The following is a 13,311-nucleotide window of genomic DNA, read 5'->3' on the forward strand; positions in this document are numbered from 1 at the left end:
GACCACCTAGAGGGGTGGGATAGGGAGGGTGGGAGGGAGACGCAAGAGGGAGGATATATGGGGGTATATGTATATGTGTAGCTGATTCACTTTGTTATAAAGCAGAAACTAATGCACCATTGTAAAGCAATTATACTCCAATAAAGATGTTTAAAAAAAAAAAAACCTGCCAAACTGTTTCCCAAAGTGATTGTACTATTTCACTCCCCCAAGCAATGTATGAGGATTCCAGTTGCCCTGTATCTTCCCTAACACTTGCTATTATCAGTCTTTTTAATCTTAGCCATCCTCGTGGGTGTGAAGTGGAATCTCCTTGAAGTTTTAATTTGCATTTCACTAATGAATGATGATTTGAGCATCTTTTCTTGCTTATTTGCCATTCATCTATCTTCTTGGTAAAATATTTGTTCAAATCTTCTACCCAATTTCTTTAACTGGGTTTTATCTTGGAAGAGTTGTTATATATTCTGGATACAAATCTTTTATCAGATATATGTTTTGCACATATTTTTTCAGCCTTGGCTTGTCTTTTTTATTTTCTTAATGGTATCTTCTGAAGAATAAAAGTTTTCAGTTTTGAGGAAGTCCAATTATTTTTTTCTCTTACAGTTCATGTCTTTTTGGTCCTATCCTAAGAAATCTTTGCTTATTAACCCAAGGCCATAGAGGCTTTTTCTATGTTTTCTTCTAAAAGTTTTATAGTTTTAGCTCTTATGGTTAGGTCTATGATCCATTTCAATTTAATTTTTGTATGTAGTATTATGAGGTAAAAGCTGGGATTCCTTTTTTAACATGTGGATATTCAGTTGTTCTAGCATCTTTTGTTGAAGAATATCCTTTATTTGTTAGACTATTTTGTGCCATTTCTATACTGTCCTAATTTTATAGTAAGTCTTAAAATCAGATAGTATAGCCCTCTGATTTTGTTTTTCTCTTTTTAAATTGTCTTGGCTATTCTGGGTCCTTTGCCTTTTTTATAAATTTAGAGTCAACTTGTCAGTTTCTCTTGTTAGAAAAAAAATGAGCAGGGGAATTATTATTGGGTTACATTGAATCTCTAGCCCAGTTTGGGGAAAACTGACATCTTAGCAATATTAAGTGTTCAGTTCCCAGCAATGGCATATCTTTCCATTTATTTAGATCTTCTTTACCTTTTCTCAACAGCATTTTTGAAGTCTTGTCCATATGTTGTTGTATTTATAACTATTTTCTGTTTTTATGCTGTTGTAAATGGTATTGAGTTCAATTTCTATTGTTTTTGCTACCATGTAGAATTGCAATTGATTTCTTTGTATGCTGACCATGTATCCTGTAACTTTGCTAAATTGACTTATTAATTCTTGTAGCCTTTTGTAGATTTCTTAAGATTTTCTGCATAGATGTATCTGAAAATAAAGATAGTTTTACCTCTTCCTTTCCAAACTGTATGGCCTTTTTTTGGCCGCATGGCATGCAGAACTTCCCCAATCAGGGATCGAACCCGTGCTCCCTGCATTGGAAGTGCGGAGTCTTAACCACTGTACCACGAGGGAAGTCCCTGTATGGCTTTTAAAATTTTTCTTACCCTCTCACACTGGCTAGAACCTACAGTACAACATTGAATGGAAGTGATGGTAGTGAGCATTCTTTCCTTGTCTCCAGTGTTATGGAGCAAACATTCATTCTTTTTCACCATTCAGTATAATATTAGCTCTAGGTTTTCTGTAGAGGCTCTTTATCCTGTTAAGGAAATTCTCTTCTTTTGTAGTTTTCTGAGAGTATTATCATGAATGGGTGTTGAATTTTACCAAATTCTTTTTCTACATATACTGAGATAATCATATGGTTTTTCTTTTTTGATCTGTTACTACAGTACATGATATTAATCACCACATTGATGGATATTTGAATGTTAAAACAACTTTGCATTCCACACTTGGTTACAATGTATTGTCCTTCTTATATATTACTAGATTCAACTTTCTGTCATTTTGATACAGATTTTTACATCTATGTTCATGACAGCTATCGATGTATTCTTCTATGGTTCTTCTTTTATAGTTTTCTGTTCTTCTCATATCCTTGCCTTGTTTTAGTGTTGGTCTAGGGCCGTCATGAAATGAGTTGGGAAATGTTCCCTCCTCTCTTATTTTCTTAAAGACTTTGTGTAGAATTGTTATCAGTTCTTCTTGAAATGTTTGATAGAATTCCCTAGTGAAACCACTAGGCCTAGATTTTTTCTTTGTTAGAAGGTTTTTAACTATAAATTAAATTTCTTTAGTGGATATGGGACTAGTCCAGTCTCCTATTACATCTTTCTTTTTTTAATTAATTAATTAATTAATTTATTTATTTGGTTGCACTGGGTCTTAGTTGCGGCAGGCAGGCTCCTTAGTTGTGGCTCACCTGCTCCTTAGTTGCGGCTCGTGTGCTCCTTAGTTGTGGCTCACGGGGTCCTTAGTTGCGGCTCACCAGCTCCTTAGTTGTGGGCATGTGAACTTTTAGTTCTGGCATGCATGTGAGATCTAGTTCCCTGAGCAGGGGTCGAACCCAGGCCCCCTGCATTGGGCATGTGGAGTCTTAACCACTGCACCACCAGGGAAGTCCCTCCTATTACATCTTGAGTAGCATTTGATAGTTTGTGTCTTTAAAGGAAATTGTCCATTTCATCTAAAGTTCATCTGACATTACTGACATAAAATTGTTCATAATATCCTCTTGTTATACAGTTTGATTTCTGTAGTATCTCTAGTAGTGTTCCCTCTTTCATCCCTGACATTGGCAATTTGTGTCTTTTTTTTTTCTTTATCATTCTGGCTCCAGGTTTATCAGTTTTATGCAGAGAACCAGCTTTCAGTTTTCATTGATTTCTCTATTATTTTTCCATATTTTTATTTCATTGACTTAAGGTATGGTCTTCATAACTTCCTTTCTTCAGTTTATTTGCTTTTCCTCTTCTTGTTTTTTCAGGCAGAAGCTTAGGTTGTGGATCTTAGACCTTTCTCCTTTTCTAATGTACACATTTAATGCTTTTATCTAAACACTACTGTGGCTATAACATAAAATTTTTATATATTTGGAGGCTTTTTTTAAGATTTAATTTTATTTATTTTTGGCTGCATTGGGTCTTCGCTGCTGCGTACGGGCTTTCTCTTTGTGGCAAGTGGGGGCTACTCTTCGTTGTGGTGCACGGGCTTCTCACTGCAGTGGCTTCTTTTGTTGTGGAGCACAGGCTCTAGGCACGGGGGCTTCAGTAGTTGTGGCTTGCGGGCTCTAGAGCACAGGCTCAGTAGTTCTGGCGCATGGGCTTAGTTGCTCTATGGCATGTGGGATCTTCCTGGACCAGGGATCAAACCCGTGTCCCCTGCATTGGCAGGCGGATTCTTATCCACTGTGCCACCAGGGAAGTCCTGGGGACTTTTTCTATTCAGCTTTAAAATATTTTCTTATTGCGTTAGTGATTTCATCTTTTACCAATGAGTTATTACTTAGAAGCACATTGTTTAATTTCTGATCTTTCTGTTATTGATTCTAGTTTAATTCCATCATAGTCATATCAGTGGTTGTTATAACTTTTGTATTTATTGAATCTTTTTTATGGTCCAAAATATGGTGAATGTTCCATGGGCACTTGAAATGAATGTATGTTCCATTGTTGTTGGGAAGAATGTTCTTTAAGTGTCAGGTCTAATTACTTGATAATGTTCACATTTTATATATTTTTACTGTTTTTTTGTCTGTTTGTTTTCTAATTGTCCTATGAATTATCAAGAGAGAAGTGCTGAAGCCTCTATCTATAATTATAGATTTGTCCATTTCTCCTTTTAATTCTATCAGTCTGTGTATAAATTATTTTGAAGCTCTGTTATCAAGTAAATATATATTTAGGATTGTTATGTCCCCTTGATTAATTTACCCCTTTATCCTTATGAAGTGATGCTCTTTATTTCTGGTAATATTCTTTCCTCTGAAATCTACTTTGTCTGATATTACTTGCCTCTCCAGCATTCTTTTGATTAGAATTAGCCTCTTTTTACATCATTTCACTTTTATTCTTTCTGTGTCTTTATATTTCAAGTTGGTTTCTTGAAGACAGCAGGTATTTTCTATTGCTGTTTTAACAAATTCTTACAAACTTGATGACTTAAAACAATGTAAATTTACTGTCATATAGTTCTTTAGGTCATAAATCTGACATGGGTCTCACCAGACTAAAATCAAGGTGTCAGTAGAGCCATTTTTCTTTCTAGGAGCAAATCTATTTCCTTTCCTTGTCCAGCCTCTAGAGATCACCTACATCCTGTGGCTCATGGCTTCTGTCCTCCATCTTCAAAGCTAGCAACATTGAATATCTCTGACCATTCTTCCGTAGATACATGTCCCATTGATTCTGATGTCTTCTGCCTCTCTCTTTCACTTTTAAGGACCCTTGGAATTACCTTGGACCTACCCAGATAATCAAGGATGATCTTCCTATTTTTGGTTCAACTGATTAGCAGCCTTAATCCATCTGCAACCGTAGTTATTCTTTCCTGTGTAACCTAACACATTCACAGGTTCTAGGGATTAGGATATGGATATATTTGCCTAACATACAGCATATAGTTAGGTCATATTTTTATATCAAATATGACTGTCTCTGCCTTCTAAATAGTGTTTCAGCCATTTACATTTAATATAACTACCAGTATATTTGAGTTTAAATTTATAATATTGCTGTTTGTTTTTTCTTTATCCTGTCCGGGCTTTGTTTCTTTTTCCTGCCTTCTTTTGGTTTGGATTAATTAAATGTTTTTCTAATGAGTTCATTTTATATCCCCTGTGGGGATATAATAATATATTATTATATAATATATTATATATAATAATATTATATATATTATATATATTATATTATTATATATAATAATATAATATATTATATTATTATATATAATAATATAATATATATTATATTATTATATATAATAATATAATATATTATATATTATATTATTATAATAATAAACTAATAAACCCTGTGGGTTTATTAGTCATACTTTTTAATTTTTAGTGGTACTCTAAGGTTTACAGTCTACACCATCAAATAATATAATCATAGTTTGCATTCAAATAATTACAGTTTACCTCTCTCCATCTCCATTCCTTCTGGAACTCCAGTTACACATATGTTATGTATATCTGTTATATTGTTCAAAGACTGGAGAGAACTCCTCTGCAGATCTCCAGAGCTCTCTTCTTATATAGTTCCCACTCTCTGATACTCTGTCCCACAAGTTCTAGCTGCCTCAGCCTCCCCAAATTCAACTCAGTGAGACCACTTGGCTTTGTTTGGGTTCCCCTTTCCTGGCCAGTAGCCTGGAAACTGCTTTGTGCAGTAAGCTTGAGCAGTTGGGTACGTATTACCTCATTTGTTTCCCTCCTCTCTGGTTTCATAGTCCTATACTGCTTCTTGTGCAACAATTGAAAACCATTGTTTCATGTATTTTTGTCCTGTTTTCTAGTTGTTTATGGCAGAAGAAAAAATTCTCATAGCAATTAATCCTTCATGGACAGAAACCGAAGTATTTTATTATTACAGTTTGTCTTGATATTCCTTTTTCTTTTTTGGTACACAGGCCTCTCACTGCTGTGGCCTCTCCCGTTGCGGAGCCTACGCTCCAGACGTGCAGGCTCAGCGGCCATGGCCCACGGGCCCAGCCTCTCCGCGGCATGTGGGATCCTCCCAGACCGGGGCACAAACCCGCATCCCCCGCATCAGCAGGCAGATTCTCAACCACTGAGCCACCAGGGAAGCCCCTGACATTCTTTTATCTCATAGTATAGTAATACTTGAAGATTTTGAATTAGTTGCAGATGGCTATGTTGTTCTCAGCATTTGATCTTAGGCCTGAAATCTGAATTTTAACAAGTCTCCAAAAGAATCTTGACAAAGTGGCATAATGCAGGGAATACTGAACTTGAATTTAAGTCCCAGTGCTGCCGCTTATGAATGTATGATCATGGACACGGACTCTGTGCCTGATGCTGCCATAGGTGTTTTCATATATGTACTTCACTCATTTCATTCTCAGAACCACTCTGCATACCAAAATGGGTTAAATATGCTAATAGCACTGTTTGTCCTTATTTCCTACTTGATTGTAGCCTTCCTACTTGACAGGAACAGTGTGTCTTAATCACGAATTTTTTCCCAGTGCCTAGCATGTGGTAAGTGCTCAATAAGTATATATTGAATTAATTAATTAGGTAATATTATTTTCACAATACAGATGAGTAAGCTGCTGCCCAGAGAGGTGAAACAACTTGCCTAAGGTCATACAACTAATAAGTGCCTGATCTAGGAGTCTTTCTAACTCTAAAACCCATTCCTCTTCACCTCACCACCCTGCTGGATCCGTCTGATAAAGGTCACAATTTGGCAGGTGAATTGTGCCCTGTGTCTTCAAGAAAGAGGATTATTTAGACTGTTGAACGTAACCACTTGGGTTTCTCCTTTTCCAACAATGAAAAATTTGCAAAGAGGCATTAATTGGGTTACAGGCAGGCTTCAGTTCTACTATAGCCTCAGTGGGGAAAATGAGAGGGAGGTACAGAAAAGTTGAACCAATGATAGATAATATGCTTAACATGATATTAAATTTTTTTAGTTAATCATTCACTAGCATTTTTAGTTTCAGGCCATCTATAATTTGTGAAAAGAAAAAGTGATTGTATTTATATATTATATTTTCCATGTTTTTAACCGCCCCCCACCACCCCCACCACCTACCCCCATACTCTTGCTTACAGAGACCAAGCACGGGGCTTACCAAAAGCTGCTCCTAATAATGACTCTCGACTCATTCATTTAGTAAACATCAGCTGTGCACATGCTATGTACCAGGTTCCATTCTAGACCTTGAGAGTACTGCAGAGAACAAGATAGATAAGGTCTCTGCTCATGTGAAGTTTATATTCTAGGGAGGAGAGATAACAGTAAACACACACACACAAGAAAATGTCAAGTCATGATAAGTGCTAAACAAAGACTTAAAATAGGATAATGAAGAAGGAATGATTGTATGGCTTTTTTAGAAGTGATCAGGGAAGGCCTCTGAAGATGAGCCCTGGCAGGAATGGGGGTGCCCTCCAGGAAAGCAAAGGATGGCACAGAAGACAAGACAAGGGAAGGTGGGGGCAAGCTAAAAGTTGAACCAAATGGAAACCACCAGAAATTTCCCCATCAAGTTCATTATTAATAAAATGTTCATTATTAATAAAGGGTGTATGTTATTGTCATGAACACATTCTTGAATTGGATAGAGTAAATATTATAAATGTAATCTAGAAATAAAACATCCAGGAAATACGTAGAAACTTAGAGACCTTGTTCATTAGTTTCTCCCACCAAAAACATGCTAAAGAGAGAAGAAAGCTATGGATTGGCTGAATAGAATGACAGGCTTGGTGTTTCAGGAATTGTAATAGCCAGGAAAACAAATGGGAAGTGAAAAGGGGGACACCTACTAGTGTTGGGCACTATGTTACAATCTGTACACACTTTCTCTCTTTAATCTTTAATTTCTCAAAACAAAGTAGGTGGTATTAAGCACATTTTACAGAGGTGGGAATTGAATCTTCGTATAGTCAAACATCTAGAAGATACAGATTCAACCCTAAACTGCTGCACCACCCAAATAGGCCTTTTGTTTCTGAAATTACCTTTCACACTATTTTTCCAAGACCTTCATCCTCCCCTCTGCTATGGTGAGAAATTTTGAGTCAAAGCCAAATGTAATGTCAACCCCATTATCATTCTTCTGACTCTCAGTTAAGCAACTCTTTCCTATACAGTTAATTTTACAGAACAGCTTTCTATGATGGGTCTTAGTGAACAAGAGGGCTATTAATGATGCATATGCTTCCCATGGAGACTAGATGCAGAAGAAAAGGGGCATTTGGTTGTTTCAGTGCCAAACAGTAAGTTGCTAGAGAGGACAAAGTGCCTGTTGGGCTTTAAAAATCTGTCCAGGGCTTCCCTGGTGGCGCAGTGGTTGAGAATCCGCCTGCCAATGCAGGGGACACGGGTTCGAGCCCTGGTCCGGGAAGATCCCACGTGCCGCGGAACGGCTGGGCCCGTGAGCCATGGCCGCTGAGCCTGCGCGTCCGGAGCCTGTGCTTCGCAACGGGAGAGGCCACAACAGTGAGAGGCCCGCATATCACAAAAAAAAAAAAAAAATCTGTCCAAAATTGTCTAAATCATGGATGATAAACACCAAGAGCTAGGACAAAATGTGAAAATTCATGACTTCTGCTCATTCTTTTATTTCAGGAGAGTTTCATTGTTTGAATCTCACACAATAGCTTGAGCTGCAAGTAGAGAAAACTAAAAATAATGCATAGTCCTCATCACTGTTCATTCTGTTTTTCATCAAATGGCCCATGATCCTTATGATTCCACACTTTTCAATCTACCCTGAAATAACATTTATCCTTTTCAAAGCCCCAACAATAAATCAGCCATAATGAAAGCTCTTCTTCTTGCTTTTACTGCAAGGATATATGCTCCAACCTTCATGTCTAAAGTGTTTACCTGGCTTTTTCATGGCTGACTCAGTAGATGGGAACCTTTTAATGCAACCTTCATGGCATGTGGTCACCAAATCTATGCGAAGTCTTTATAATTTTTGTATGATTGATAGCATATTGCTCTTCACTGGTGAGGGGAACCATATCTATTTCCTGCTTGCTTCCTTTTGTACATGTTAAGTTACTTAATCCATTTACTTTCATGATTGGGACTTCAAAGGTAGAAATGTGAAGGAAAAGAGAAAAGCAAACAGGTTAAACAAGTCTGTGCCTGACTCTTAGGCCTAAGTGTTTCCTACTACATTATCTACTACCTCCCAGGGTTATAAAACCAAAGCTTCCTTTTCTGCAAAGTAACCCAGTTAGTGGGGAGAGATAATCAATCAATCAACTGCCATAGCTTTAGAAGGAAGTAAAAGCTCCTTTCTAAAAAACCTATAGCTCCACAGTTTCCCAAAACTATTGTCCATGCCCATCTTTTAGACCTTCATTCAACCCCTCATGATCCTGTGTCAGCTACCATTATCATCTATTTTAAATGCATACTTCTATATTTCAAAACCTGCCCCCGAACCTACCTCTATTTACTATGTCATTCTTCTCTAAAACAATGTATGTGAAAGAGTTTTTAAATGGTAGTGTTATATCAATTCTAGTATTACTACTAAAGAAAACTCAAGACTTTTTTAAAAAATCTTTCTCAGATTAGCTTTGCCTACCCATTCTTTAATTAAATCAACTAATATTTCACCTCTAATCTATGACAAGCACACATATGTCTCAGAACCTTAGAGATGAGTAAAATGAATAAGAACGTAACTGTTGCCTTAGGAAGTTTATAATCTGCTTCCCAGCCCTACTCTCCCGATCTACTTCTCTTCTGAATCTACTAAATTTGCCATTTTTTGAGTGCCCATCACGTTTTTGTTTGTCTTGTTGTTTCTGTTATTAATCATAAACTCCCCAGAATTGTGTCCGTATGTTACCATTAGCCAAACCATGAGCTTTGGATAAGCTAATTATCTCTGAGCTTCATTTTTCTCATTTGAAAAATGCAAACAGTACCTACTGTATGCAGAAGTGGTTATTAGAGGTATATGAAATGATATTCAGTGTACAAAGAAATCATGTCACTTACTTGCTAAAAGGAAAACCTTCAATAACACCTCTGTTGCCTTTCAAATTACATGTAAATGTCTCGACCTACTACTGGATGCCCTCAAGGAAGATCCCAAACTATTTTGTCAGCCTTCTCTCTTATGATTCCTCTACACATTGTTTTACTCACACCAAACGGTCCTGCTCCCCGTTTTTCACCATGAGGGAAAATTAGTAGTAACTACCATATTTTTTTCCTTCCAGTTTTATTGAGACACAGTCAACACTATACAAATTTAAGGTGTACAACATGATTTGATGTACGTACATCCCGAAATGATTACCACAGTAAGTTTAGTGAACATCCATCACCACATATAGGTACAAAAGAAAAGAAAAAGAAAAATTTTTTTTCCTTGTGAGGAGTATTCTTAGAATTTACTCTCTTAACTTTCATACATAATATACAGCAGTGTTAGTATATTAATCATGTTGTACATTACACTCCTAGTACTTATTTATCTTATAATGAGAGCTTTATACCTTTTGACCGTCTCTTCATCCAGTTCCCCCTCCTGCTAACCCCTGCCTCTGATAACCACAAATGTGATCTCTTCTTCTGTGAGTTCGTTTGTTTGTTTGTTTGTTTGTTTGTTTTTAAAGTATAATTGACCTATAACACTATGTTAGTCCCTGGTACCCAGCATATTCATTCAATATTTCTATACATTTGATAATGATAAAATACTGTGGTAAGTCTAGTTACCATCTGTCACCACACTAAGATATATTATTGGTTATATTCCCCGCACTGTCCAGTTCATGCCCATGACTCATTTATTTTGTAACTGGAAGTTTGTACCTCTTCATCTCCCTCACCTATTTCTCTCATCCCCACCCCCACCCCTCTCCTCTGGCAACCACCTGTTTGTTCTCTGTATCTATGACCGTTTCTCTGTTGTTACGTTTGTTCATTTGCTTTTGTTCTTTAGATTTCACGTATAAGTGAAATCATATGGTATTTGGCTTTGTCGGTCTGACTTATTTCACTTAGCATAACACCCTCAAGGTCAGTTATTTTTTACTGTGACAATTTCTAGTTATTTTTCTCCTCATTCAACTCTGCAGCATATTTTATAAATGATGAGAAAGGTTAATTGGCTCCTTCACAGTAACAACACAGCAAATAACTGGAAAAGATGGAATTTGAAACCAGAGCTGTCTGGCAAAATGTGAAAAATGTCCTTCCTTATGTTTAACTGGAATAAGTTTTCCAAGCCCATCTCAGGTGCTGCCTCCTTCACCAAAATGTCCTTGACCCTCATCCAAATACAATATCTCCCTCAAATTTCTCACAACAGTGTGTCACTCGTTTTTGCACAGCACTGTGCTCGTGACTTATGTACTAAATCATGAGCTCTCTGACACCAGGGTGAGGGTTTCCCCTGAAGCAAAGTACTCTGCACCAAGTTTACACCCTGCTTCCCCTGAAGCAGAGCAGTTTGCACCAAGTAGATATTTAATAAAGTCACTTGAATTGAACAGAAGGTCATTAAGGTCACATATGGAAAATTCTGTCCAGTGCAATCCAGGAATCATTTACTTACTAGCATGTCTCTATTCCAGGTCCTGTAGTAGACATTGGGTTCAAAGAGATAAAAGCAAGGCAAAAATCCCTGCCCTCAAGAAGTTTACAGTTTGATTAAAGTGCTTTGAAACCAGGAAGTTGGTTTTTCTTAATTTAGGCATTATAGTGAGATGAAACGAACACTTTAGTAATACAAATGAATTCTCATTTGTTGTTCACACAGATACAGTTGTCTCCTCCAGCTGCTGTACCAGTTTAGACTACATCGTCACCTACCTCTTCAAGCACATAGCAAAAGAGGGCAGGAAGCCACTTCGATGCAGAGAGGCTGCCCAGGCTGGTCAAAGACTATTACATTTTATGCAGCAGAATCCAGAGGTCCTGCAGCAGGTAACTGGTGGTTGCTTATCTAGCTTAAGAGAGCAGAGTTTCCCAAAAGCCTGTCTGGTCTCTGAATATCCCTTAGAGCAACTGGTCTTGCCAAGACTCTTTACTGGGTCTTCTCTAGGAGTATTTTCCCTGTAGGTAGGATAGTACACTGGCCTCAGGATTACCCACCCCCCAGAAATCTCTAAGTCATTCATCTCACCTCAGTGAAGCTAGAATTCGAAAAGAGGATAGCTCTTCCAGAGATAAGAGAAATAAAAGTCAATCTGGAACTAGAAACAGTCAACCTCGGATTTCTTTCCCAGAGCCTCTAATAACATCATCTTAGGTTTGCCTTGTGAATACTCTGGTATGTTGGGAAACTACCATTTTCTGGGCCCCTAGTCTGTGCCAGGCAACTTGCTGGGAACTTCCCCTTCATCATATCATTTTCCCCATTTTAAGACGAGACATCAAGGTTCAGATAGGTCATATTCCCAAGAACATTTAAATAATAAGTGATAAAGCCACGATTTGTTTATTTTCAAATGTTTTCTGACTAGCCAATATGAATTAGGTCCACGTTTAATATGTTTTAAAAACTCACTTCTGCAAATCACAGTAACAGCATGCATAAAATTAAATATATATGCCAGAAATGTTTCAAAGAGAATAATACCATTTTACTGTGGAGATAGCATCGCTATGATATATTCCACTTCTACTAAATTTGGAAAGTGATATCTTTATACTGCTTACAGTTGTCTTATTTTGCCACATTATCTCCATAATAGTCTATGGTTTGCAAATATAAATACTTTAACCTGGTCATTAGCCAGCAAGTAAGTTGCCTGCAATCAGCAAAAAAATGTCAGTCTGAGTAAATAAATGATGAAAATGAGTAAGACAGCCATGGAAGAGGTTTTCTTCCTAGCTGTCATTTTTTTGCTAATATTTAAATGACATTATGTAAACGTTATTTGTGGTGATGTTTCAGTTAACCAGTTATTTTCCTGGCAGGGAGGTGTGTGATTAAGATTTTGTGTAAATAAGCAAAGGGCTCTGGGCCTATAACTATTTGGTATGACCCTGGAATTGTTACAACATGTTGGTGATTAAACAGGAGGAAGGTAACTCACATTTATTGAGGACTTCCTATGTACAAGGTGCCAGAGCCATTAAGACCCATAAGACGTAATTTCTCTCCTTAAATAAGTGTTTCCTGCCAGGTGGGAAGGAGAGACAAGTAACTAACTAATTATGTGATAATTGGATTAACATAGTGATGACAGGAGGAGAGGACTTGCAGAGACATCTCATTTAGACCCCACAACAACCCTGCATTGTGGATATAACCATCCCCATTTTTCAAATGAATAAATTGAAGCACAGAGAGATCAACTGGAAAGTGGAATGTGAACCAAGGTCTGTTTGGCTCAAAAGCCCAAGTCCTTAACACTTACTTACACCATTGATTCTCAGGAGACTAGTTGCTGGATAAGATCTCAGATTCACCTGGAATGCCTTTTCAGAATAACACATTCTATCAAGATTTGGATGCACTGCTTCTCACCCATCCTTCTGCAGTAGCCACTGGTACTGCTGGGAGTGTGGCGTAGCCCTCAGGTGCTTTGCAACAAGAAGGCTGAGAACCACAGAATTAGAGCATGTAGGCAGTGGAGAAAATAAATAACCATGGATTGGCCAGC

General features: G+C 37.4%; 1 protein-coding gene across 6 annotated transcripts in view; it reads left to right on the forward strand.

The window, feature by feature from the left end:
• RANBP17 (RAN binding protein 17) overlaps positions 1-13,311 on the forward strand; it is a 327,894-nt gene that overhangs the window by 286,807 nt on the left and 27,776 nt on the right. For all 6 annotated transcript variants that reach the window (XM_067032300.1, XM_059059844.2, XM_067032302.1 and 3 more), the window contains one exon: positions 11,460-11,626. In XM_067032300.1, the coding sequence (XP_066888401.1) occupies positions 11,460-11,626 (167 nt within the window). The remainder of the gene's footprint in view (positions 1-11,459; positions 11,627-13,311) is intronic.

This window comes from Kogia breviceps, chromosome 4 (genome assembly GCF_026419965.1).
Source record: "Kogia breviceps isolate mKogBre1 chromosome 4, mKogBre1 haplotype 1, whole genome shotgun sequence".
In the NCBI taxonomy this organism is placed as follows: domain Eukaryota; kingdom Metazoa; phylum Chordata; class Mammalia; order Artiodactyla; family Physeteridae; genus Kogia; species Kogia breviceps.